Source organism: Delphinus delphis, chromosome 3, assembly GCF_949987515.2.
Source record: "Delphinus delphis chromosome 3, mDelDel1.2, whole genome shotgun sequence".
NCBI lineage: Eukaryota > Metazoa > Chordata > Mammalia > Artiodactyla > Delphinidae > Delphinus > Delphinus delphis.
The window spans coordinates 17,677,350-17,705,287 of record NC_082685.1 but is presented as its reverse complement, the minus strand read 5'-3'; the positions used below and the strand labels follow the sequence as shown (position 1 = coordinate 17,705,287).

The 27,938-nt window shown below is 48.0% G+C and overlaps 2 protein-coding genes across 7 annotated transcripts in view; one reads left to right on the top strand and one right to left on the bottom strand.

The window, feature by feature from the left end:
* Positions 1-6,974: 6,974 nt before the first annotated feature.
* Positions 6,975-12,429, bottom strand: JMJD4 (jumonji domain containing 4). Of its 3 annotated transcripts, none has more exons than XM_060008208.1 (6): positions 11,805-12,429; positions 11,383-11,548; positions 9,187-9,312; positions 8,570-8,837; positions 7,846-7,992; positions 6,975-7,395 (listed from the first exon to the last, which is right to left on the bottom strand). In XM_060008208.1, the coding sequence occupies exons 1-6, from the start codon at positions 12,424-12,426 to the stop codon at positions 7,093-7,095; spliced, it is 1,632 nt and encodes a 543-aa protein (XP_059864191.1). In that variant the 5' UTR covers positions 12,427-12,429; the 3' UTR covers positions 6,975-7,092. The 3 variants fall into 3 exon arrangements, with proteins under 3 accessions (XP_059864191.1, XP_059864192.1, XP_059864193.1); XM_060008209.1 differs by having other exon boundaries at positions 6,975-7,338; XM_060008210.1 differs by lacking the exon at positions 7,846-7,992.
* A 135-nt stretch (positions 12,430-12,564) lies between these two features.
* The window catches only part of SNAP47 (synaptosome associated protein 47), a 72,857-nt gene continuing 57,483 nt past the window's right edge, over positions 12,565-27,938 (top strand). For 2 of the 4 annotated variants that reach the window (XM_060008216.1, XM_060008215.1), the window contains exon 1: positions 22,772-23,643. In XM_060008216.1, the coding sequence (XP_059864199.1) occupies positions 23,048-23,643 (596 nt within the window). In that variant the 5' untranslated portion in view covers positions 22,772-23,047. Of the gene's footprint in view, positions 12,683-22,771; positions 23,644-27,938 lie in introns of those variants that run through there. The other 2 variants (XM_060008213.1, XM_060008211.1) reach the window with 2 other exon arrangements.

The window sequence follows — 27,938 nt, the reverse complement described above, 5'->3', positions numbered from 1 at the left end:
ACTGTCCTTTCTGGGAATCCTGGAGTTGGCCTCAGGCTTTAAGCTGTCGTGTTGACTTGTCTGACCCAATCATCCTAGATTTGGCCTCTAGCACCTGGCTGCCAGGTCAATCACCCATCTTTCCAAGGTGTCCCAGCCTTGGCCTTGGCCCTGGGCTGCCTGCTCAACCAACTTTTTGTCCCAGACTTGCCCTCTGGAATCAGGCTGCTGTTTTGACCAGTAGTTTGTCCCAGGCATCCCATATCTGGCATCAGGTGATGAGCATCCAGGTCAACCAGCTGCCTGGCACCCTGAACTTGCCTTAGGTAACAGGCTGCTGAATCAAACAGCTGTCTGTCCCAGGCATTCTGGATGTCTTGGACTTAGCCTCAGGCATGGGGCTGCCCAGTCAAACAGATATGTATCCTGGTCATTCAAAACTTTCCTTGGGTGACTGTCTGCTGGGTAGACCACCTTTCTGGTCCCAGGAGTCACGAACTGGCCTCAGGCACTGAGATACCAGATGGACCAGCCATTCATTCTGATCTTGGACTTGGCCTCGGGCACTGGGTTGGCCAGTTGCCTGTTCTGAGTGTCCCTGTCTTGGCACTGGCACCAGACTGGGGGGCCAACAGTCATCCTGGAATTGGCCTCACAAGACAGGTTGCTGGTTTAACCAGCTGCTCATCCTGGGCATCCTAAAATTGACCTCAGGTGCTGGACTGCCGGGTTGAACACCTGTCCATTTGGGCATCCTGGACTTGGCCTTGGGCACCAGGATACCGGCCTGTCTAACCATCAATCTTGGGCATCCCAAACTTAGCCTCTGGATTCAGGTTGCCATGTCAACTAGTAGTTTGCTTTAGACATTCCATACTTGGCCTGGGGCTCTAGGTAACCAAGTCAACCAGCTGTCCATCCTGGGCCTTCTGAACTTTATGTCAAGTGCCAGGCTGCCAGGTCTACCAGCTGTTTGTTCTGGGTATCCTGGACTTGGCCAGAGTTTCCAGGCTGCTGAATAGACTGGGCTATTCATTCTGAGCCTCCTGGGTGTCCAAGACTTGGCCTTAGACTTCAGAGTCCTGGGTCAGCCAGCTGTCCACCCAGAGGATCCCACCTAGGGTGCTGGGCTGCTGGGTCAATCAGTTGTTTGTACCAGTTTTCCCAGACTTGGTCTTGGGCACTAGGCTGCTGGGTTGGCGAGTTATCCATCCTGAGCTCGGCCCTGGGTGCCAGGTTCCAAGTGACCAGCAGTCTGACGTGGGCTCCTGAGCATCCAAGACTTGGCCTCAGGCACTGGGCTGCCAGGTCAATCAGCTGTTTGTCTTGGACATCCTGGACTTGGCCTTGGGCACTGGTCTGCTGGGTTGACTAGCTGTATATCAGTCCAATTGCCTTCCAATTCTGATGAAGTCCATTTGTTTTATATTTTGTTGCTTGTACCTTTGGTGTCATGTTTAAGAAACCATTGCTAAATCAAAGGGCATAAAGATTGGCCTCTATGTTTGTTTGTTTGTTTTCTTTCCCCTAAGGGTTTTGGAATTTTAGCTCTTGGATCCATTTTGAGTTAATTTTTGCATATGGTGTGAGATAAGGTTCCAACTCCACTTGTTTGCATGTTGAAAACTGGGATATCCAGTTTTCCCAATGCTATTTGTAGAAAGACTGTTTTTCCTTCATTGGATGGTCTTAATGCCTTTGTTGAAAAATCCACTGGCATGGGTTTAATTTTTAAGTCTCAATTTCTATTCCATTGATCCTGCAGCTTGACTGAATTCATTTGCTAGCTCTAACAGTTGTGTGTATGTGTGTGAATTTTTTAGGATTTTCTACATATAAACTTTTGTCATCTGTAAATAATTTTACCTCCTACTTTCCAATTTGGATGCTTTTTGCTTTGCTTGCCTAATTGCTCTGGCCAGAGCCTCCAATGAAACGAATGTTGAATAGAAGTGGTAAAGGTGGATGTCTTTGTCTTGTTTCTGATTTTAGGAAGAAAGCTTTCAGTCTTCCAAAACTGAACATGATGCTAGTTGTGGGGTTTTATACATGTCCTCTATCATGTTGAGGATGTTCCCTTTTATTTCTACTTATTGAGTTCTCTTATTCTGAAAGCGTGTTGGCTTTTGTCAAATGCCTTTTCTTCATCAGTTGAGATGATCGTGTGGATTTTTCCCCCCTTCATTTTACTAATGTGGTATAGATTGCATTTCATATATCGAGCAGTACTTTAACCCCTGGGATAAATCCCACTTGACCATGATGCATAATCCTTTAATATGCTGCTGGATTCTGTTTGCTAGTATTTATCAAGGATTTTTGCATCTATACTCAAGGGGGATATTGGTCTCTAGATTTTTCTTGTGAGATCTTTGTCTAGCTTTTGTATTAGTGTAATGTTGCTCTCACAGAAATCCTAAGTGTTCCCTCCTCTTTTACTTATTGGAAGAGTTTAAGAATTGGTGTTAGTTTTTAAATGTTTGGTAGGATTCACCGGTTTTGTAATTTGTGTGCTTGTTAGAATTTTCCCATTTCATCTAGAGTATGCAATTTGTAGGTGTATAATTGTTCACAGTTTCTTATAAACCCTTTTATTCCTGTGGGGTTGGTAGTGTTGTCCCAACTTTGTTTCTGACTTTAGTTACTTGAGTCTTCTCTACTTTTTTCTTAATCAATCTAGCTAAAGGTTCATCAATTTTTTCATTTTTTCAGAGAAAAAACTTTTAGTTTGTTGATTTTCTCTATTGCTGTGTTGTTCCCTATTCTATTCATCTCGGCTCTAATATTTATTTTTTAGGTTTACTTTGCTCTTTTTCTGGTTCACAAAGGGCATCTTCTAACTGACTCCTGGCACTAGCTAGCCTCAGGATCACCCTCTCCAGGGTGAGCTAAAAACTTACAGACTGGAGTGGCCCAGGCCAGACAGGCACCGTGTTCCCAACGTGACAGCCCAGGCCACCTCCAGGCTTGTTTCACCACTGAACCTCTTCTGGCTGCGTATGACACCTAACAGTTGACAGGCTGACCTGGACTCCTGTGGACCTTCTTACTGCCTTAGTTGCCTTCTGCTCTCTGGGAACCAGAAGGCTAGTTAAGTTTAGCTGAGGAGCACTACCAATGGGCACAGTGCCCTGCCTGCTGCCAGATATTGCCCTCTGTACACTTCTCTCATTGCTTCACAGGTACCAGTCGTTGTCATCTGTGCCCACAGGCATCCCAGAGCACTCACCCACCCAATGGGTCTGACAACTTCAGTTCTATCTTCATGACTTACAGCACCTGCCTGTTACCCTCCCAGGGGTCCTGGCCCTGCCTCCCACCGCGTTCTCAGGCTAGATTCCATCAAGGCCAACTGAGAGTGATGGACTTACCTACCCCCCTCCCCCAGTAGAGACCCCACTTCACATACCTTGCTCTTCACCAGGTGAGGGGCAGCTGAGTCCCACTGATGTTGTCTGGTGCCACTGCAAGTGCCAGACACCAAGGACTTTATGAGACCACAGGAGATGGGGTCAGTGGGAAGGGAATAGTTCAGAGGAGGTGAGAAGGTGATTGATTTTTTTGTATAAAAGGTAAAAAAAAGGTTTACTATAGTTGTAAATAGCAAAAGCTGTACTGGAATATTATATTAAAATCCCATTTCTACTATAGCCTGGGAGTTGTGGTTTTGTTCTTTCATTTCTTGTGTTTCAAAAGAGATAGATACTCTCACTCTTCATTCAATAAGTCTTTAGGGCCATCAGTTTATTGTATGTGGGAGAAGTAGGAAGGGCCAGCTACCCTTCTCTGAAGGACATGCCCAAGTCCATCTTTCACAGAGATGTTTGTTTCAGTATCATTAAACTGGGCAAGGAGCTGAGAAAGCCCCTCAGAACTCAGGGGGCTTGGAGGGAGGTTGAAGGTACTTTCACAGGCATAGCAACAACCACTGAAAACTGGGCATCTTTAAAAGTAACTCTTGCCAGGACCATTTCCTGTCCCAGGACAATGGCTGCTTTTCTACACTCTGGCGAGAGCTTTTTGCTTCTCTCGCTGAGGTATCTTTTGACCACCAATTAGGAAACTGTAGGTCAAACTCTGGAATTCTATAAGCCCTAAGTGGGGAAAATGGTAAAAAAAAAAAAAAAAAAAATACAACATGGAAAGGAAAAAGCCAGAGGAAGATTATTTGCAAACAGACTGAGGGCAGGCAGGATTTTTCATCATCCCTCCCCACCAAGGTCAGCACTTTACCTAAATTTGAATACTCCTCTGACTTCAGAATTCCTTTTCCTGCTTATTTCTTATCCAGGGGAAAGATTTGTGATGCAGAGTTTAGGCCTATAGCTGGGTGTCATTCTATAAGCATCCCTGCAATGAATGCCCTGTATAATTGTTTTAACCCAGAAATGCCCTAGATGGCCCCCAGTCCACCATCAGGTACACTGATCAGGTACATCAGGTCACTCCTCTCTGGCTGGGGCCTGATGAATGTACTTTGGTTATGTCAAGGGGATGTCAACCTTTCATGTCGGAAGGGCTAAGAAGATGCAGCCTGATAAGCAGGGGAGGAGGTGTACCACCAGGACCAACAATCCATGGGCAGCACAGACACAGCTCTACCAATTAAACACTAGAGTGCTTCCAATCTGGGTGGGAAACACACACTGCCCTGCACTCACCTGAGTGCCCTCCTGGGGCTTCTCCCAGGATTGGAAGCTAAAGGGCTAATGCCAGGCACAGGGAGGGAGCCCCTGAGACCCTATACAGCCTTCAGCCTGCACCCTGTCACCTATTTTCAGTAACATCCCCTAAATATACAGCCTATAAAGGCAAGAGACAGATGAAATGCAGGGCAATTCTGAGTTACCTTTTCCTCCGTGATGGCTCTGTCACTCAGACACAGAGCAGGGCTCACCTCTGCCAGGCCCTAAGTGATTTGTGCAAGTGACTGTTGAATGCAAGTGGGAGTGCAAGAAGTGGACACAGAATAGAGCAAAATGGAGCAAATGGTTGTTGAACTACAGATAGCAATTGCAAAGTTGATTATTGATGGCTTAGTGGAATTAGGATGGCGCAGAATGTGCAAGGAAAGATTGATAAGTTGACAGAAACGTGCAAAAGAGTAGTTGTTTTGCAGTGAGTGCGCAAGCACTGACTTAAATGGCACACAGTGGCTGTATAGGAGGGGAAGCTGGAAGAATAGTGAAGAGTAGTTGATAACATGGCCCCAGGGAGTATTCAGTGACTCTTGCAGTGGGTGCAACAAGACTTTGTTGAATAGCACACAGTGGGTGTGTGAGAATAGAAAATTTGATGGTGAGCATGGGAGGAGCAATTGTTAAATGCTGCAAGAGTGTGCTGGAGTGAAAGTGGGATGCACATGCATAGATTGGCTGTTGAACTGCACATGGTGAGTGTGTAAACACTGAATGGCAGAGGTGTGCAAAGTGTGAAGTCAAATGGAAATGACAGTCATTGGCTTTTGAATTGCACAGTGAGTGAGCAAGGAGACACTGGTCAATATCATAAGAAGTGGGCACTGGATGAAGCAGAGTGACCAGTGAATACGCGGGGAGTGATTACAATGGTGCATTTTATGTGCCAGTGTGGTCAGGTCATGGTGCACAGTTGTTTGGCTAAATGCCAGTGTCTGGATGTTGCTGTGAACTCAACAGACTTTAAGCAGATTACCTTCCATAATGTGGGTGGGCCTCATCGAATCAGTTGAAGATCTTAAGAGCAAAGGACCTAGGTTTCCCAAAGAAGCATTTCTGCCTCTAGACTGCAACACAGAAACCATGCCTGAGTTTCCAGCCTTCAGACTCAAGATCGCAAGGTCAACTCTTCCCTGGGTCTCCAGCCTATCCTGCAGATTTAACAATCAACAGCCCTTAACACCTCTCTTTCTACACATACTCTATTGGTTCCATTTCTCTGGAGAATCCTGAAACTCTGACTATTTGGTGTAATATAGGTGTGCAAGAAGTGGAAACTGGATAGTACATACAAGTGTAAAGAGTCTGCAATGACAAAAAATTCTGGACGGGGCAGAATGAGTGCACAAAGAGTCGTTGTTGAATCAAACACTGTTTGCAAAGTGACTTTAGATGGCGGATAGTGGGTGTTCAATGAGTTGAAGTAGTATGGTGCAGAACAGGTGTATGAAGTGTGGAAGAGGCCCAGGTTCCAGCTGGCCTTTTGGGCCCTACCTGGCCTGCAGGGAGACCTTGGGCAAGGCCCTCTCCCTCACTGGGTATGCAGCTGCTAGGGTTGGCTTAGTCTCTGAAGGGGAAAGGTGGTGCTGTAGCAAGCAGGAGGGGGATGAACTCACTGGTGCTTTGCCTTGCCCTACTGGCAGCACGGCCCAAGCGGCACGTCAATGATGTACCTATGACACTTGCGGGGCTTGCATGAAGGACAGCACACGAGGCCTAGAGCCCTGACCAACAGACATCCTTGGCTTAGGATCCTGCTGGGGAGGAGGTGGGCACAGGTGGTTCTAGTGTGGGATAGAGACACAGGCCTTTGGTCTTGGGGCTGCCTTGGGGCCCAGACCCTCCCACTGATGGTCTTGCTCCAGTGGGAGATGTGTGGACTCATGCAGGGATGTGGTGCTACTGCAGAGGGGGCCCTGCCAGACGAGCCAGCTGCCCTGCACTGCTGAGGATGGGAGGCCTGTCAGCTTGGATGCTGGCCTTTGCTGAGGGAAGGCTGGGGGGTGGGGGAGAAGAAAACCTAGCCACATGCCACCCCCACTCCTGAGTCCCCAGCACATTTCCAGCCTCCTTGCTGTGGGTCCAAATGACCAACACCTCCCCATGCACCCCCCCTCACCGGATCCAGTTCCCAGTCCTGGCTGGGCCTCACGAGGACAAGGAGCCTGGACCCTCTGGACAGGCATCGGGGCCCCAGGGATGCCAAGAGACAGCCAGGACATATCAGACCCCAAAGAGCAGGAATTGTGCCTGGGACGCCGAGGTGACAGTTCAACAGGGAGGTGACACATCCCAGGCCACAAAGGAGGACAGAGCTTTATTTCCAGAAGGGACCCTTGCACAGGGTGACTGCCTTCCACACTGGTGCCTCCAGGGTCCCCCAAGGATGTGCTGCACCCGATCCTTGCAGCATGCACTAAAGGGATGTGGTGGTGGCCACAGCCTCCTCCAGCTGCTGTAGGAGCTCCTCTGGCCGTGGTGAGAATGCACTGGTGTCCACTCTCTGGAAGTCAGGGTGGGCCACGACGGACTCCAGCACCTCAGCTATGCGGCAAATGTCAAAAGCGGCCTGCTGGGGGCCCAGCCTGGTGCCCTTGCCGCCCTCCACCTTGCCAGGACCCATCCCCTTCGCCAGGAGGAGAAGCCTCCTTTCAGCAACGACCTTGAGGAAGTGATAAAATTCCTCGAAATTAATCCCGGAGCAGGACTTCATGATGACCTGGGCCAGAAAGAACAACCAGTGAGCTGCTGCTCACTCACAGCTCTAGGCAAGTTCTGCTGACCCTGCATCGAGTCTAGGCTACAAAGGGCCCTGAGACACAGTCCAGTCCTCGAGGATGGAGACACCTGGGGGCCAACCAGTGATCAAATGGGTCTGAGTCCTGCAGCCTGAAAGCCCCAGAACCCTCACTCAAATAGGTAGGCCTGGTTGCCACCAGGCCCCCAAGACTACAGATCTGACCTTAGAGACCACACCCTCCCTTAAGACTGCAGGCTGTCCTGGGGCTTTTCCATACCCTCCCCACACTGACGCCCTGGGCCAGGTGAGCACCCTCTTGCCCTTGACTGTGGTCCTGGTTCAGGTGAGCCCCCTACCAATCCTCCCACTATAGATAGCCCTGGTGAGCCTCATCCTGTGCCCCCCTCCTGCTCAGACCAGTTGTCCCACCTGGCAGTGGTGGTGCCAGTCGGGCATGCTGTCCCTCCACTCAATGATCTCCTGCTGCACAGCACAGAGCTCCTGCTGCAGGAAGTGCCACATGTTGGCCAGGTTACAGCCGTTGACCCAGTTGTGGTTGATGGAGATGGTGTCCTCCTGGAAGGGGTAGGGCACAGGCTGTCCCCGTGAGCCCACAGGGGGCACCATCCCCTCCCCGTCCTGAGGTCCTCTCAGCTTTCCTCCGCTGGGAGGAGTTGCTTCCATCTCCCAATGGGAGCCAGCAGAGAAGAGGGAGCTGGGATCATTTGAATCCACAATTAGCCCAGAATGGGGCTCCGTAAGGGCTGGGACACCACAGTGTGTGGACCCCTTGCCCACTGTTGCCCAGGAAAGCAACATGGGAGGGAGGGAAAGAGGCTGGGGGCCCTCAGCAGTGCTGCGTGCAGGGAACCAATATAGCCACACGCAGTACCAGCCTTGCCCATGGCCTGCCCCATCCCATACCCAGGCTCTCCCAGAGGGACAGCCTGCCCACTCTATGGGATCAGGGCGGGTGGGCTCAGCCCTCTCTCTGCAGGAACGCATTTAGGAAGGTGCCGAGGGCAAGAAGAGCTGCTGAGCAGGCCAAGGGGCACAGGTGAACGGGGGTAAGAGTCAGCTCAGTGGAGCCCTGTGGCCTGTCTCCCTGACCCATCTGGGCCACAGCACATGGGGTAGGGAGTGCCCAGCATACCAGGTTGTGGACTTGATGGTGCCACCCACTGGGCACAAACACCATCTCGCCTGCCTCCTGTGTGACCTCCAGTGGGGGGCTACAGTGATCTCGCATGGGGTGTAGGCGGCTATCCAGGAGTGTGGGGGAGGTCACGTCGTAGGGCAGGCTACCGTGGCAATCCCGCAGGGCTTCTTCTTGCCCCGGTGGGAAGAAGAACCACTTTTTCCTCCCGCAGATGTTGACGGACCAGCTGAAGGAGCGGAAAATGTCAGCATGGAACGGCGACCTGTGCGAGAGCTTCTGTTGGTGCTGTGTGGCTTGGATGTGGGCTTTGCTTCTTCTGAGTAGACTGGCCAGGCTCAGTGGTCCCCAGCTCTCACACCTGGCCTGTGAGCCAGGTGGGAGGGCCAAGCCTCCCCCACCCCAGCACATCACACAGGAGGTGCACGAGCTCTTTTCACAGAGGAAAGAGGTAAGTGGGCTTAGAAATGCCAGACCTGGCAGCCGACTCCATTACGTGGCTAACAGGAATCTCTGAGAGGCTCTGGGCAAGAGCTGACACACCAGCAGGAAGGTTCAGGAGAGTGACCAGGGACGGGGTGTAGGATGGTGGGTGGGAGCAGACAGGCGGTTACCAGGTGCCGGTGGGCCCCATGTAGATGAAGCGGTAGTCATCCACGTCCAGGGCATCCCAGTACTCGTTGAGCCAGTCAGATGAGAAGTATATGGGCAGGGTAAACACGCCGTCCGCCGAGGAGTCCCTTTAGAAAGTGGCATGAAACTACAGAAGTGGCTACAAGCCAACCTCCCGGCACCCACGTCCTGAGTGCATGAAATATCATGAGAGCTTTGAAATTATGTGAATGACCCCTGACCTGCCTTCTGGAGTCAGCACCAACCACCAGAAGTGAGGCCACCTCAGACCACCCAGCCATAGACCCGCCACCAGATGACCACAGCCCCAAGTAGCCCTAGCTGATCCCTGCCCAAATGACTGAACCAGAGTTGTAAGCAGATGAAATGGTTTTGGAGGTGCTGTGACACAGCCTAGACAACTTGTACAGGCAGTGACCTAGATGTTCCTGGCCACTCCCACACCCATTCCAGGATTTCAGCTTCGGGCTGAGCTGGGGTTTAAATGCATCATCTGCATCATGCTGGTTTCCAGAATTTGGGGGCCTCCTCCACTTTTTTAACCACACCAGTGACCTTGATTCTGCCAAGAAGATTCAAAGCCACAGGCCCAGGCGTGAGGACAGCCCAGGTACACGGAGGTCCTTTTCAACCCCTCACTTCCCTGGATCCATCCCCACAACCCAACCAATGGGGTCCCAAACAGAGGAGCATTCTAAACCAGCCCAAGGGAGAGTGCAGTTCTACCAACAACATGGTCACACAACACTCTCGGTCAGAGCCCATGACAGGGGAGAGCCTTAGTAGTACCAAACCACCAGTAGTTCCCCAGAACACCATGCAGGTCCCTCCGCTGCCATGCCTTTGTACAGTGACAGTCTCCTGCTTATCGTTCAAAACCCTGCTCAGATATCACCTCCCATGTGGCTACCCCTGCGTGCCTGATCCAGGCCTTCCTTTGTTCTTTTTATTTTTGGGTTGCCAAGGAAAACGCAAGACACTTCCTCAAGACTGAATTTCAAATAAACAGTGAACAAGTTTCTAGGATAAGTATGCCCCTTGTAATACCTGGGACATACTTATACCCAAAAAACTACTCGTTGCTTATCTGAAGCACAAATTCACAGTGCACGAGTGTCTGAATCTATGAGTCCATCTGTGCTGTTGGAATATGAGTCCGTGAAGTCTAGGACCAGAGTCTGGTTGCATCTTAGTGACTGTCTGCCGGACCAGGTCTCTCTGACAAGTAAGAAGCTGTGTGGCAGACAGTACCAAGGGCAAACTTTGAGCAGGATGCTCGTGCCCTTCATGTACTCTTGGATTGCTCTTGGGAATCACAAGGGCCTGAATTTTTTTTTTTTTTTTTGAGTCTTAGTTCCTGCATCAGCAAAACAAGAATTCCACTGTTCACTCATTCATTAAATGAGCACCTGATCGGTGCCAGGGCCCTGTGCTAGATGGCGGGGGTCTGACTAGGACCTCCTCTCTGCTTGTGAAAAGCACACCCCTGGCAGGGGAAATGGCTACAAAACCTAAGGACCACCTCAGAGAGTGGGAAGGCCAGCAGAAGGGGTGGGGCTGCCTTCAAGAGCGAGGCGTTTCTCAGAGCACATCCTTTGAGCTCCCCAGGTGGAAGAAGCATATGGTAGTGGCAACAGATCTCGGAAGGCCTTGTTAAAGAGTTGGCATTGCTTGTTAGTGATGGAGATTTTAAATGGTTGGGGCACAGTCCTGCTTGAAAGCTCACTTGGACTTTAGCAGTGGGGTGCAGGACTTGAGGCGGGTCAGCTAGTCTGGAGACTGGCAACAGCCAAGGTGGATGATAACAGGCCTGACTTGGAGAAGTAGGTCTGGACAGGGGAGGCTGGTCCCAGGGGCATCTGAGAGAACAGGCAAAGGCTGGATGCTGCCAGTTAGATGGAGGTGAAGCTGACAAGCATGGTTCTGGGCAAATGTGACAAAGAAGAGGTGAGTAACCATAGCCCATCTGTGCCTCTGCCAGGCCCACATTCCTCATAGCAACCAAGCCTGTGCAGGCATGGTGAGATGGCCATGATTGGAGAGAATGACACTTCCAACCAGGCCGAGGAAAGTGGGTTAAATTCCTAACTGGGGAAAAGATGAGTTCCTCCGTGTGCAGCCAGGGCTCACTCAGAACTGAAAAGCAGTGCTGTGGCCAGTGCTCCAGGCTCCTTTACCTGCACAGATGCCAGTCTTTGAGATAGAGACAGCCCCGTGAAGAGGAGTAGTTTCCCTGAATGTACTCTTTCCAGTAGCTGATGTAGTCCCTGAGGGTCATGTGTTCTTTGGGGTTGGAGTTGTATTCCCGGACCCCACAATTTGCAACAGGTACAACCACGTCTCCTGAAAGGAAAGGGTCAGGGACAAGACTTTTCTGAGTCCTCCAGCCTGTCAATCCTCCCTGACCCTGTCTGCCCTCCAACTCATTGCTACACCGTCTCCAGGTGAATTCTTCTGGGGAGTGACTCATGCCTTGCCTCCCTCAAGCCCTCTGTGGCTGTCCTCATTTGCGCCCTCCCTCACAGTCCGACCTAAGAGTCTAGTCCTGTGTTTGCACTCCATGCTGTTCTTGCCCGGGGCACTCGCGCTCAGTCCTTACCATAGTTCTGAAGCAGATAATCGAAGTTGGGCTTTCCACTGGGTGTCACCCAGAGCCTCCTGCTGCCCCAGCCCTCGGTGAAGGCGCTGGAGAAAACACAGGGTAAGTTAGGGAGCAGGTAACCCTTGAAAAAGTCGGCGTAGGAAAAGGAGTCCGGCTTCTCGATGAAGTCCACGCGGTCCAGTTTCGGGCAGACCCTGCGGGGGAGACACCCCTCAAGGCCTCGGAAGTGGCTCTCGGCGAACACGCGCGCCTCCCTGTCCATCCCGGGCCAGGTTCGCCGTCCCTGGCGTGCGGGATGAGTGGGGTGGGAGTCTGCCGGGGGGATCTGGAGGGCTGCCGGGAACAGGGCGGGGCTCGGGGGGGTGTCGGAGGAGCTGCAGGGCACAAGGAGGGCTGCGGGCCGGTCACAGAGGCTGCGCGGAGTCGGAGGAGCTGCTGGGGACGGAGTGCTCCTGGAGGCCCAGAATCCGGCTTCCGGCTTCCCACTTCTCTGCTCTTTAAACAGGGAGGTGAAAAAGGAAGTATTTGTTAAACCTGCTTCCGGAGTACACGCTCTGAGCACCCGCGCCTCACAGCCCCGCGCCGGCCAGAGCGAAAGCGGCGAGGTACAGACACTCATAGGCCGCGGTCGTCCCGGAGCACTCGAGCGGAACCTAGAGCCCGCGGTCTAAGTTCCTGGCCGAGCCTGAAACACGGCGAGCCAGTTCTTGGGCGCATGCTCGCTGCATTCTACGGCCCTCACCCGGCGCAGGCACAGGAGCGGCCCACAGCACGATCCTCCCAGCTCCAGGTTCCCCCGCCCCCCGCGGCTTCAGAGATTGTTGAACGGTGTCGGCCCCCAGTCTTGTCGACTTCGCGCCTCCCCCGCGACTCAGGTAAGGCGTGTCTCCAGTCTGCAGCTGGGCCTGTGCTCTTCCGTCAGGGTCCCTCCTAACGCTACCGCCGAAGTGAGGACTCCTCCTCTTTTCAATGCTCCAAGGACTACGGAAGGTGGTGGGATGTGGGCTGGGCTACCAGAGAGGCACAAGGGCCAAAGGTAGTGTCCTGAGGGATGCTGGGTGTCTAAGGGGATGCTGGGGACCTGGAGGGGATGCTGGGGGACTAGGGCGATGATGGAGGCCTAGGGGGCTGATGGGGACTTGGAAGGAATGCTGTAACTTTCCGGTGATGGTGGGACCTGGTGGGGATGCTGGGAGACTAGGGAGGTTCTGAGGGCCTAGGGCGATGCTGGGGACCCGGAGGAAATGCTGTGGACCCGGAAGAAATGCTGTGGACTAGGAGAGGATGGTGGGACCTGAAGGGCATGGTGGGGACCTGGAGGCATGCTGGGGGACTAGGGCAATGGTGGGGACCCGGAGGGGTTGCTGGGGGAATAGGGTGGGTCTGAAGTGAAGGTGTGGGGGCATCAAGGGTGGGGATATGAGGCTGTGCACACCAGCAGACCTGAAATGGGGGACATCAAAGAGGAACTTGGGTGGGGGTGACAAGTCAGGGTCTCAGCATGTTGGAGAAATAGATGTCCTTCCTACCCATATCAATATGGAAAGGAAGAAAACAGTTTCATTACTGTATGAGCAGATTACATGCATGTAAGGCATCTTCAAGAGAGTACAGAGCTGGGCAGAACGTCACACATTTTATACACAAGGAAGTAGAAGAATGAACTGTTAAGACCTCTCTCATCTCCTTGAGGGAAAAATAGATGCACCAGTGTAGTCTGCAGCTGGTGAGTGACTCCTGCCTCAGTTCTGGAGGTCCGTGTTTACTGCTCTGAGTCAGCAGGTGGTGACTGTGCCCTGTAAAATCTGAACACTGAGTTTGTTTCATTCTTGACTAAAGGAAACACTCAAAGGACAGGGAAGGGGCAACTTCTTCCCCTTTGTTAAACAGTGAAGATGTAATCTTGTTTATTTACCCTTATAGATGGCATAAGTGAGATTCTGGGGATATGAGGGCTCTGAGCTTTGGAGTGGGGCTTGAGGGGGGACTCTTTCCAAGGGGTATGAAGCTTATGCAGAAGGTGAACAGCGAGGACCAGAAGTGGGGAAAGGCAGAGAAGGGGAGGACTAGGAAAAAGTGAGTTAGGGAGAGTCTGAAGTCCAGGTATAGGAGGGGTCTAAAGTGGGAGCTGAGAACATGGGCAAGATGTTGAAGTGGAGAGTTTGTTGCAACCAGAGCATTGTGAGAGGTTGTGTGATTCTGTGTGCACTGTGCTCCCTTCCCAGTCTGTCTCATTGTACCTCACATGGTCAAGCTGTGGAATTCTTCATTCGGCCAGTGTTGGGCAGAAAGTTAGAATGCACTGGGAAGTTAAAATGGAGAAAAAGAGTCACCCTTAATTCCATCCAGAGATGAGCAGCTTTTGTTTCTTGATATAGAGTTATCCTTCCAGGCATGCACTCATTCATTCATTTTTTTTCTCTTTGTCCCTCCCTGTACACACACACACACACACACACACACACACGCGCACGGGCATGCGCACGCGCGCGCACATACACAAAGACACAGTCTCTCTTTCTATTTTATATGTATGTAAGTTTATATATATAAGCTTTTGCTGCTTTTAACTTTTTTAAAAAGATTAACAGATGTCAATTTCTTGCCACATATTGACCAGATGTTCCTTAATTATTTGGTTTTAGTTGTGGTGAGTGCAGATCATGGAAGGCAAATAGAAAAAGTGTGGGAAGCAGAATGTTCATAATTGTCTAAAGAACTGAGAAATATGGCTCAAAGTTTGCCTCACAGGGGAAATATGAAATTCAGATAGACATTGCCTGGGAAGAATCCCAGGATTCTAGCTTCTGAAGCTCTGTGGTTGAGACTAAGTTTCATAAGAAAGGGGACGCTTTAGGCCAGCAGGTCCACATGCTCCCCAGGATTGTTGGGGTAACTGAACCAGTAACTCAGGGTAGGAAAGAAGGTCTCCTTTCTTGAGCATTTGCCCTGGGCCAGGCATTTTGTCCTGTATTTCCCCTAGTTCACATGATGGCTCGCTGGTGTTGACAGTATTATCACAACTGTACGCATGAGGCCCTGACATAACTAGTGAGAACAGGGGACTGGAACACAGGTCTGTGTCCCTCCAAGGCCACTAGACGGCAGCCCTGGCATCACCTGGGAACTGGTGGGAAATGCACATTCTTGGGCCCCACCCAGACCTGACTCAGAATCTGGGAGCAGGGTACTGCTCTAAGCCTTGTCACATCTCAGTGACACACCCCACAGAGGGCCAGAAAGAAAAATGGCAGGAGTGGAGTTTAAAAGTTAGCATTTTGTAGGAGATGCAGTGGGAATAACATAAAATCCTAGTTGTCTGCTCTGAGAGGTTAGAAAGATAGCACGTACCATGTGAATAGGCTATGTTATTGTAATGAAACGAACACCTGCAAACCTCCCCGGTTGAAAGTGAGAGCCTCTGAGGAGCAGGAGGTGAAGGTAATGGAAAAGACTGGCCACTGGTGCCTGGAGACACTGCTCCCAGTGTTCTGACTCTAAGCCTTCTTGTGGTCAGGAGTTATTGGAAGGTGTATAAAATGTTGCTTAGTCTGTTACTTTGGAAATTAACTAAAAATAGGATGTTTACTTGATACTGAGTCTACTCCAGAACACAGGTCTGATGGAAGTGCTAAGAGAGATCCATTATACTAATTGCAGTGTGTTAATTAGTTCAGTCCCTGTGACCATTCATTTCTTCCCCAGGAGCATCACTGTGTGGATTAGTCTCAAAGACTCTTGAGGTACCTTGCCATGACCTCTTCTCCCTAATTCAGCAGGCATGTTGTGTTTTCACTGGAAGATGTGGGTTCCAGTTTACAGCAGGTGAGGACCAAATAAGGACTCTGTGAACTTAGCATAGAGTGAAGACCTAGTTCAGCAGATAGATGGAAGAAAACTGTCCACAGTGGACACAGTTAATGTTTTCACATCATATGATTTGTGGTTCACTCAACACGTGTTTAATGGGTTCCTATGATGCACCAGCATTGTGCACAAGGCACCCTCCTTGTAATGTTTGCCTTCTCCATTGTTTTGACTGAGTTGGTCAACGTGTAAGCACATTCACAGGCTTTTTGGAATTATGGTGAGTACTGTGGTTGGTGAGTGCTGTGGTTGGTGAAGGGGCAAGGATGCCACTGGAGCAGAGGCCTGGAGAGTGAGGTAGAGTTGGCTGTTCAGAGTCCCAGGAGCAGCAGGTGGGGAGCCTGAGACAGGAACAGAGCAGAGCAGAGAGAGGGTACGGGCTGGTCGGTGAGGCTGTAGTTAGTAAAGCCTACATGACTTGGGTGGCGACTTTGGACTTTACTCGAGGTACATGGGGAAGGGTTTCAGCAGAAGAATGATATTTTCTAATTTTGTTTTATGACGGTCACATTGGCTGCTGGCTAGAGAACGGGTAGTGGGAGGCAGAGTGAAACAAGGAGGTCAGGTGGGAAGTTGTCCAGGAGGGTAATGACAGTGTTGCATAGTCGTGTGGCTGTGGGGATGGGGGGCGGTGCAGACGGCAGATGTGAGATACAACTGCCAAAACTTGCTGACAGATTGAGAGGGATGAGGAAGAGGGGATCCAGGAGAAGTCACCTGGCAGTGCCTTCACTGAAATGCAGGAGCAGAAGGAGGGGCTTGCTAAATTGCAGATGCCTGTTAGATGGTCATGTGGAGACGCCCAGGCAATACTCAAGTCTCAGAGAGTCTGGGCTGGAGAGGAAAGTTTGGCAGGCCAGGCAACAGCTGGAAGGTGATATTTAATGCTATGAAACTGTGTTGACTTACTTAGAGAGTATTGATTAAGAGGACCAAGGTTGTGACCTGGTCATTCCAGCATTTAGCAGTCAGGTGGAAGAGGAAGAATCAGCAGAGGAGACTGAAGACAGGCCCCAGGGAGTGGGAGACCAGGGGAGCATGGTATCCGGGAAACCAAGACGTGATGTGTCTCAGGAGATGGGCAGGTGTGTTGGACAGAGGTTAGAACAGATGTGGGCATTGGATTTGGCCACCTGGAGGCCTGGACAGAGAAGTGTCAGCGAGTGGCGGGGACAGGAGCCTGTCTGGAGGGGGAGATTCCTGGCTGGTGGTTGGGGGGCAAGCACAGGGAAGCATTTGGAGTCTCTTGGAGGAGCAGTAAGTGGAGAGGACTGCGGGGATGTGGGGAGGGTGTCTGTTTTAAGATGGTCTTAGAGCGTGAGTGTAAACTGATGAGATGATCTAGGACGGGTTGGTAAACTATGGCCCGTGGGCCAAGTCTGGCTGCCACCTGTTTTATAAGTGAAGTTTTATTGGAACAGCCACACCCCTTTGTTTCTGTATTGTCGCTGGCTGCTTCTACTCTACAATGGCAGAATAGTTTAAGGGAGACCATGTGCTCACAAAGCCTAAAATATTTACTACCTGGCCCTTAGGGGAAAAAAAGCATGCCCTTTCCTAGTGTCGAAGGGATGGAGACCAGACTAGAATCTGGTCTTTGAGGGAGGGAGCGGGGACACTGCTTCCCGCAAACTGTGCATGGAGACCAGAGGAAAGGCAGGACACCCAGGAACAGGTGTGGTATCAGAGTCCTCAGCTGAGGGAGAGGGAGGGTGTGGGTGGGGTCATTCTAATGCACACGGGAATGTTGTTCTCACTTTGGCCCTTCCACTTAAACCTCATTTATTTTGGTCTGTTGGGAAAGCTGCCATGGAAATCTGTGGTAGGAAAAGTTGTGGCCACAGGTTTTTCCTTTTGCTTTTTCCTTGGTATTTGTCAAACCTGAGTACTTTTCTCATATTTCTTGTATTAGTACAATCATGAGAAGTGTTTTCGTTCTTCTCTTAAATTTTCTTTCCTCTAACTTTTCTCTCTTTTTGAATTTTAGAATAATTTAGAGCTGATATTGCCCTTAGGTCTTTTAGTTATTTTCATGGTTAAACAGAGGCCCAGAAGATGAAATAGCTTTTCCACAGTCATAAAGTTTGTGGCAGGGCTGGAGTTGGAACTACAGCATGGTTCCTTGGATGCTGCAATGCCAGACTCAGTAATTCTTTGGGGAATTTGTGCATAATCTCACTCAGTACTTAGGGAATACCTCTCAGAGTACACGCTCAGGAATGACAGCTCGGGTCAGGCAATTGTTAATATAAATTCAATTTTCATGCTAAATCAAAGTCTCAAAGTATGGGGAATAGCGGTAAACAAGATATGGCCCCTCCTCGACTCTCTTGGGGGTGGTTTATGGCAGACAGGGGGTGGCCAAGTGGCAGGAGGCTCTTTTCAGCCAGGAGGACCAGAGTCTAGCTGGTTTCAGGGGCTGACGCGAGCTGTGAGCACATTGCAGTGACTGAGGCCAGAGGTACCTTGCCTCTGACATTTGTTTTGGACGTGGAAACACTGAAAACCATGGTTGATGGGGTTAGTAGTCCCTAATGCTGAGAGTAAGAACTTTTCTATTATTCACATCTGAATAACTGCCGAGTGGCCTCATGGCAGGACAGTGCTAGCAGGTTGTGCCGGTGGCTCGCCGGGGACCTCACAGCTCATGGGGGACTGTAGGTGTGTCAGTCATAAAAGCTGAAGGTCTACACACCCTTGCTTCCCTGTCCTGTGAGAAGCCCTAGTCCAGCGACACTCTGTAGTCTGTTTTATGTCTGTTTCAGAGTGCTCAGGTGAGTATCCTTCTTACTAGGGAGAAAGGTCTGATGAAGACACTTTGGCTTTACAGTTCTTTTTGTCCAGAGTGAACCACTGTTAAAGAGGAAAGGCACCCTCCCAGCTGCTCTGCCCCACGCAGGGAGCTTCCACACAGTCCCACTGTGTGCAGGGAGCTCACACATAAAGCCCCTAAAGAAGACACCAGTCTTCTGTACAGGAGGTCAGGAGTGTTAAACACCTGAGATCTTCGTTAGCTTTCCAGCGACATAAGAGCATGGGTTTCCTGGATCCTTTACAGAGCCCTGCTGAGTTGGGAGTATGAGATTGTTTGTTTGTAGTGTGGAGATTCCCCTTGGTCTGGCATTCATCATCATGTTGCCTAAGAAGATGGATTCTTGGGTTTGTGTCTCCTTGGGGAAGTTTCTGACCCCATAAGCCTCAGGCTCCTCTGTGACTCAGAATGGTCATTCCTACTGACGCACAAGAAGGTGGCACCAGACCTGAGAGTGGAAAGTCTCTGCTTCTTCCTGCTCCAGCCCTGCTACATTCTTCAAGTAGGAGGCTTGCCTTCCTTATAGTCTTAATCTGCAGTAGTCTCTTCTAGAATGTTCTTTACCACTTACTGTTTTTGCAGTTCAGTGCAAGTATCTGCAGTCTAATTGTTGCTTATCTTTAACTGTATATGTTCTGTCTCCTTACCCCTGTACCCTCTGGTCCCTGCACTGTATTGTATCTCCTTAAATATGTAGGTCCTAAGGCTATTGCTTTTTCAGAATTGACACTCAGAGAAGACACTTGAAGATGCTAATACTCCTGAAAGAGTATTAGCCAAGCTATCAGTGGACTTTTAGAGCTTCTGCCATGATAGAGTTGTGCTCATTCATTTGTTGAATGAAGTGAGTTGGAGATGATCTCTGTGGTCCCTCCAGCCCTGACATCATTTTGTCGTGATGACAAAATTCTCATGCTTAATATGGCAGCTTTCTTTTAGGTTTGTCCTAATTTCAGGTATTAGTAATTAGCAGAGCTGTTAGACTGGACTGATTTGTAGTACTGAGTAACAGGGGTTGATTGGCACATACGCATATCTGGGAAGTTTGGATCAGCCCTTGCTACTGTGATTAAGAGAAGTTCTAGAGTGTACTTGGGAAGTACTTCAATCTGATTAACATAGGAGTTAAATTTATTTCTCTTTTAATGGAATCAAGTTGTTTGGCACTTTAATTTTGTGTACACTAGGCACATTCTTCCTTCTTTCTTTCTCCTCTTTTTCACTGTCGTGTTTGTTTTTGTGGCCAGGTGCTGTCTATAGCCAACTCTGATCAGGTGGTGAAAACTAATGAGACCAAATAACAGATTCTGGGTATGGTGATGTTTTAGCAGTCGTTAAAGAAATGGAATCAAGAGTAGACTCTTCACATTCCTAATAGATGAGCTGAGTTAGTTCTGTAGATACTTTGTAGTATTCACAATGATTGTAATAACACCTATAGCATATATTAGGTGCCAAGTACTCTTCTAAGCACCTTTCACATTATCAGTTCAGTTAAGCCTTACAGCTGCAGTGTGGGATAGGTACAATTATTATCCCATTGACAGATCAGGAAGTGGAGGCAGTGGGGCTGAGTAGCCAGGGGTCACACACAGATGAGTGGGAATACCTGCCATTGTCCATATGAAAGGTTTGTGCTGTAGTCTTCCAGCTGTGCTGCTACCTAAGGCAGTGATTTCAGATGTTTTTGAAATTGTAATGCCCAGCTGAAATATAGTTTTGGTATACCTTTCATATGTACATTTATTATTAATTTTTAATAAAATTTTATATTATTACTAAATATTTAGTAAATCCTTCATTGAAGTATTAATGAAGAAAAGTGAACAAATCGTAAGAACCGAAAATGCACAAATCTTGAATTATCAGAAAATTAATACACCCAGGGCAAGAAATAGAACATTACCAGCACCACAGAGTCAAGGCCTCCTTTCTCCCCAGTTATAACCACCATTCTGACTCCTGTTTCTGAACTTTTCATGTACTAATTTTTAAAATGAATTAAAGTTTGGGGAAAGTTTTAATTCCCATAAGTCAAATAAAAACATCCTAGGGTGTTATGAATCGATAGAGTCGATTTGTAGAGTTTGCTTCCTAAATATTTAGCTTAATAGAGATTCTCGTATGAAGAACCCATACCCAAAGTAGAATGATCTTTGTGTTGCACATCACTTTTGGGGATTGTGAAGGGTCTGAGACTTTATTGCGGGTTGAAGAGTGAGCCTGCCATAGTTTTGTAGATGTGGCAGAAGAGAGGAGGCCCTCTGTCAGAAAGGGCCTGTTATGCATGGCACAGCAGGATTCATGTGTGCATCTGTTCCCCTTGCCCCCTACATTCTGAGGGCACAGGTGGATGCTGCATATACCATGGGTTTGTGTCACAGCTTATGAGGGGGCTGCTAGCAAATCTGCCCAACACTTGCCTCCAAGGGGACACTGACCTATTATCCTGGTCAGGAAACAGATCCTCTTTCAACCAGGAGGGAGACACTGTCCACAGTTACAAGGAAGATAGCCTGGGACAGTTTTTGGTACATAAAATTTTATGTCAGTTTTTGACATAAAATGTGGAGAAGCACCGTGAAGAATTGCCTCCATAATGTCCATACCTTGTATGTGCAGTATTTAATTAAGCAGTAGGATGAGACCAGCCTGAGCATTGACCTCAGCTATGCTGAGAGTCACAGATGGACAGATACCATAAACCACGAGTGTCTGTTCCATTTATTCAGTCACAAAGTGTTTCCTGAGTTAGGATTATGAATAAAATATGGTCATTGCCCTTTGAGAGCTTGCAGTCAAATAACAAGTGGTCATCCTACCATTTAACACAGTAAGTGTGCATAAGTTCCATACAGCCCCACAAGGGAGAGAGAGGGTGGGAGAGGCCGAGGGCTGGATGGGGCCTCTCTTACTGTGGAAAGAAAATTGCAGTGGCAGTGGGGGGGTATTTTGGAGTACCAAAGGCAGGAGACCAATTAGACTGCCACTGTAGTCCACTTAAGACTTCCTTACATTCCGTATCATGCCTACAACCCTATGAGCTTTGGGGTTTTGTTTACATTAACGTATTTCATATTTGATAATACATTGCCTAATCTCAAATCACTTTGTTTCTTCATAATTAGGAATCTCAATTCAATTCAGGTTCTTCAGGTGCAGGTACTGCCTTTTTCTTTTGCTGTCCAGGCTTGTGCTGCTTGATGTGGCGTCTAGTACAGTAATTACATTGAAGAGTCTGAGTCTTTAGAATATAACTCAATGAGGAAGTTTATAGAATTCCAGGGGACTCTAAGCTCCATGAACCAAGGACTATGTCATTGTTGTTTCTTTTGTACTTGCAGCCCAGCGTGGCATGGTGGGGGCTTAAAACTTGTTAACGAAATGCAGAGAATCCCTGTACCATTCTGTAAAAGTCCACACGTTTCAACATTTTTAGGGATAATATTATGTCTTCTCCTGTTTTTATAAGTGAAATCATGTCATAATTAAACTCATGTGTGTGTGTGTGTGTGTGTGTGCGCGCACGTGCGCGTGCGTGCGTGCACGTGCGCGTGCGTGCGTGCATGCAAGAGAGAGAGAACGAGGATTTGAGGAAGGAGGGAAGGAAGGAAAGAAAGAAGGAAAGAAGGAGGAGAAAGGAAAGAAGAAACGCCATATTACAGGTGGACCTCTAATTGGAAGAGCATTGGACTAGGCATTACCCTGCCTAGTTCTAGCCATGTTAATATCATGAACTTGTGGTTTGACCTTGTACAAAGTCCTCATCTTTTCTTGGCCTTATATTCTTTATCTGTACAATGAGAAGGTTGGACTAAGTGTTCTACAAGGGTTGTTTCAAATCTGTCATTCATGACTTTAAAATGCATCCACAGGGAATTCCACGGCAGTCCAGTGGTTAGGACTCCACACTCTCACTGCCGAGGGCCTGGGTTCAGTCCCTGGTTGGGGAACTAAGATCACACAAGCCGTGCAGCGTGTCAAAAAAAAAAAAATGCATTGATAAGTGCAAATGGTGAATAGTACACCTTTGTTATGTATAACTATATATAAAATATATACATAAAATTATATAATTATGTAGAACCCTATAAAATTAGTTGGGATTACAAGAATGGAAAAGGTTGTCTGTAAGATTATTTTCTATATGAAACTAAGTAAATTTATAAAAATTTCAAAAGGTGAATGTTAGTTTGGAAACTTGTAGAGTGTGTAGTTGATAGGGGTCATCACAGCTGATGGTGTTCCTATGAAGAATCCTTGGGTGGTCTTTTCCAGTGATTTTCTTCTTTTGGTCACATCAGCTGTGAACCCTGGTCCCAATGTGGGTGCTCTGGTGAGTGAAGAGCCCCTGGGGACCTTGATGCTTTGGGTCAAGCACAAGTCTGGCCCCAGCCCGTACCTCTCTGCTGAGTAGGGCAAGGTCTTCATCCTGCCTATCACAGGTGGTGTGAGAGTCCTTGCTAGGTGAGGACTTGGCCATGTGCTGGAGTCTCCAGTGTGCTTGGAATCCAGACCATATCCTTGCTGTCAGTGTCCTAGTATCTCTAGTCCAAGTGTGATGTCCTATTTTAGGCTCATCTATCCACTAATTTGTCCCCCTCTCCTTCAGAGGCAGAGTGACCTTGGCCGTAGTACAAACCGACCTAGGAACCAGATGAGCAGAGACATCTGCGTCCACACCTGGCCATGCTCCTATTATTTAGAACTTGAGAAGCAATGGGTCCCTGGAAAACTTTCATTAACTTCTCTCTCACTAAAATTTATGACTGATAAAACTAGAGAAATTCTTGTCAACTTTCCTCTTTCTAGTATAGTTGAGATCAAGAAAGAAGCTTCTTATTTTATCTTCAGTTCTATTACCATCCTGGAAAAGGACCACAACAAGCACTGGTTCAGTTCCTTGCAGCCTAGTCGAAATGTTGTTTTCAGCATCATCGAGCATTTCTGGAGAGAGATGCTATTGTCCCAGTCAGGAGCTGCTGTTGAGGAATCATCCTCCCCCATGACCAAGGGGAAGGAGTTGACTGGTCTGATGGCCTGTACCCAGAAGCGTCTGGAAGACACAGCCAGAGTCCTTCACCATCAGGGCGAGCAGCTTGACAGTATCTCGAGAGGCCTGGACAAGATGGAATCTGACCTGGATGTGGCTGACAGGTAAACAAACACTGTAATCATAACCTGACCTTTGGATGGCTGAGGTATGGTATCTTTTCCATCATCCCGTATTTATTACACATTCAGCCTTCTGAAAACACATGCTGTGCCCCTGTTGTGGACAGTTACACTGGGCTGACTGCTGTGGGCGTGCAAGTAATGAGGGACAGCGTTCGCTAAGTGTGCAGTATGTGCCAAGGACAGTTTTAAGTGTTGAAGGGGGATTACCTCACTGAATCAGCAGACAAGTCAAGAAGAGTGTGTTGTTCTTCATTTTACCCATGGGGAAACTGAGGCTGAGAGGCCGGGTAATTTGTTCAAGATCACACACACTAAGTTCGTTAGCGTAGTTTATCTTAATTTCTTTTCCATAGTTGTAGAGCAGCAAGGTTTGAGCCAAAGCATTTTGGCTTCAGAAGCTGCCATCTTAGCCACTGCACTAGCCACTCTCAAACCTTCAGTCTTGGGGGCCACTCCACCCACCTTAAAAACTGAGGACCCAAAGAACTTTCGTTGATGTGGGTTATATATACCGATATGTACCATATTTTTTTAAAACTAAGAAATTAAATAATTATTTATTTAAAAAGTACAATGATAAATCCATGACCTAGTAACATAAATAACATTTTTTTAATGAAAAATAACTTTTATAAAGCAAAACGTGTAGTGAGAAGAGTGGCACTGTTTGAGATTTTTGTACCTCTATTTAAAGTAAAGCTTAGCAGAAAACAGCTGGATTCTCATGCCTGCTTCTGCAGTCAGTCTGCTGTGATTATCACAGGTCACATGGTCTCTGGAAACTCCACTCTACACTCATGAAAGAATGAGAGTAAAAAGCCAAATAGCCAAATAGTGTTGTGGTATTGTATGAGGTGACTTTGACCTCCCAGACTCCTTTGGAGGGTCTCAAAGACCACACTTTGAGAAGCGCTGCACTGACTATAAGACATACAAGGTAAGTCAGCGATCTTAGAGTCTAGTAGGAATAACCTCTCCCCCATGTCTGGAATGGTTGCTTGAGAGCTCAGGATGAGGTGGCAGCCTCTCAGTGATGGGCCCTGAATGTGGGCCCCCTGTCTCAGACCAGGGCTGCATGGCTGCTGTTTGTGAGACCCCTTGCCTCTGAGTGACCCCACTCTGCAGTTACCACCTGTTGCTATTTCTAAGCACTATGTGGTAAAGGGCATCGTGCTAGAGCTACAGGGAACAGGGCCCTGCATCTTATTCTTAGAGGGGGTGCTTATGGTGGTTGAGATGTAAGATCACCAGACCTTTGTGAGTTTTCCTCATGGGAACATGGCTAGACATTTTTCCACCCTCCCTTGCAGTTTGGGGTTTATATGACTGAGTTGTGGCAGAAGTGATGTAGGTCACTTGCAGGCCTAGTCTCTAAAAGCCCTGCTACCCAATCTCTAGTACTGTCTTCCCCTTTACCTGCTGGAATCCTCCAGGACTCGAAGGCCCTAGGACAGAAACATTAGTTAGACAGAGTTTAGGGCCTCAAATGGCTTCCCAGAGCAGAACGCTGACCCCAGCCCTCAACTGGACTACAGTGTGAACAGGAAATAATCCTCTATTGGGGCTAGGCCCTTAAGATTTCGGGAGTTGTTATAGCAGTCAGCCCTCGCAGAATAACACAACATTCCTGTAGGAAATTGAGACACCTATTAAATATCTTCAATACATAACAGGACATAGAGACCAGAGATTTAGAAGAATGTTCATTTGCACTGGAAATCAAAGAAATGCACACTAAAATAATGGAAATCTAGGTTTTAATGATCAAATTAGTAACAATTAAAAGTAAGAATACACAATACCAACTGAGGATAGTGAATAAGCATTTTCATACACTGCTTATTAGGAATGACAATTGGTATAATCCTTTTGGAGAACAATTGGGTGGTTTGTAAATCTTCTTTTGACAAACAACCAAGTGAAAGGATGAACCTGAGGCTGGGAGAAAGTATTTGTGATACCTACCCACATCCCAACAAAGGATTAATACCCAGCTAGTTAAAGGCAAAATGAGAAAAAGGCAATTCAGCAGAAAAGTTAGTAAAGGCCGTTGACTGGAGTTCAGGCTAAGAAGCTACTATAACAGAGATCCAAAAATATTGTGGTTGAAATAAGCTAGACCTCCATATAATGATCCAGAGGAAGGTAGTTATCCCAGGCAGATAGAAAGCTCTGCTTTAGGCCTTCACCTCTGGCTGCATGTTGGCTAGAAGGTCTCCTATCTTATCACATGGCACCATCACTACATCAAAAGTTGCTGGTATCACTCATTCGCAGCCAATGGGAAAGGGGAACAAAGAGGGAGGCCAGGGAACACAGCCTTGTCTTTAAGAAGGTGACCCCAAAGTTGCACATATTACTTCTGCTCATATCCTACTGGTAGGACTTAATCTCATAGTTACACCGAGGAACAAAGAAGCGGGGTAGTTGTGAGAGATTACTCAGGTATCCCATTATGGAAGGAAGAACAGGAAAATGGGTACTAGGGATCATTAGTTGTCTCTGCCACAGTGTCTCACCAATGAGAAATCCCAGAAGACCAATGAAAAGGGAGTTTAGCATCCCTAGTGATTAGGGAAAGGTAAATTAAACCAACACATGTATTAGTTGGGTAGCACCAGCTGTTGGTTAAGATGTGGGGTGATAAGAACTCTAATGTTTTTGTCAATAATATGAAATGGTTCAGCCACTTAGGAGAGCAGTTGTCAATACCTAGTGAAGCCAGAGGTGCACAGACCCCATGACTGTGACCTTGCTCTTTCAGATGTGTATCTTAGGGAAACATTGGCACTTGTGCACAGCATGTGTGGACATGAACTTTCATTAAAGGGTTGTGGATGGAAGCGAGCGATTGCAGTCAGTTGCTTCTCAAGGGGGATTGGGTATATAAGCTATGTTTTAGTCACAAAATAGACTAATTCTTTCATGGTAACTGTTATATGTTAGATCTATACATATCAGCTTGAATAAATCCCAAAGCAGTATTAAAAAAACAAAGCAAGTTGCAGAAAGATGTGTACAGCAGGATACCATTTATAAGGCTTTTTTTTTTTTTTTTTTTGCGGTACGCGGGCCTCGCACTTTTGTGGCCTCTCCCACTGCGGAGCACAGGCTCCGGACGCACAGGCTCAGCAGCCATGGCTCACGGGCCCAGCCGCTCCGCGGCATGTGGGATCTTCCCGGACCGGGGCACGAACCCGTGTCCCCTGCATCGGCAGGTGGACTCTCAACCACTGCGCCGCCAGGGAAGCCCTATAAGGTTTTTTTTTTTTAATATGCCAAATAATACTATAGGAAAAACATTGAGTTAAAATATGAAAACCTGAACAGGAAGGGTGCATGCAGGGCACCATACTGTGTAGCTCTGTGGTTAGTTATCCAGAGAGCAGCTGACTGGTGTTCCTGGAGTGGTCTTGGGGTTCACGATGCTCTTTGGCGTGGGTCCTTTCAAGCCGATTGTGGTAGGCCCTCAGTGAGCTCTCTAATTTGTCCATCAGAGCTGGGGAAATTTCCTGTATTATTTCTTTGATAATTTTTCCCCCTCAGTTTTTAAAATGTGGAACTTCTCCTTTTTTTGTTATCTGACTTCCTGAACTGATCTTCTAATATTGTTCTCATTTTTCATTCTCCTCATCCTTTTGTTCTGCTTTTATTTCTTGAATTTTATCTTCCTACCTTCTATTTCTGTTATCATGTTTGTAATTTCCAAGACTTACTTTTTGTTTTCCAATGTTCCTTTTGAATAACAGCCTATTATTGTTTCATGGACGCCCTATTCTCTTATCTCTTGGGTTGTTATGGATAGCCTTGTCTTAGTATGTTATGTCTTGTATGGGAAGGCCTGGGTGGACTGTGAAATTTTTGGTTCTGCTGAAAAGGGCTGTGGTCACAGTGTTTGAGAGCAGTGCTCTGTGGTCTGAGAATATCTGGTCTCTCTTCCCATGACAGTCCTAGATTTATGCAGTTTACAGTGTTTTCAGTAGTCTTCACAAAATGTGGTCTCTTCTCTTTCTCTCTCTCTCTCTCTCTCTCTGTTTCTCTGTCCCTACGTCCCTCCTTCCCTCTCTGTCTCCCTTTCTATCTCCCTGGCCCCCTCCCTCTTTCTCTTTCTGTACTGAAGGGTGAGTTTTATGAATTCTAAGGTTTTTGGAATCTAATCTGATTAGATTTAAAGCGACTAATAACTCTTACTTCAAGTGGTATAGAAGGCACTGATGATGTGGCAATGGTGATATGTAAAATAATCATCATGGGATACTCGTAATCAAATATTT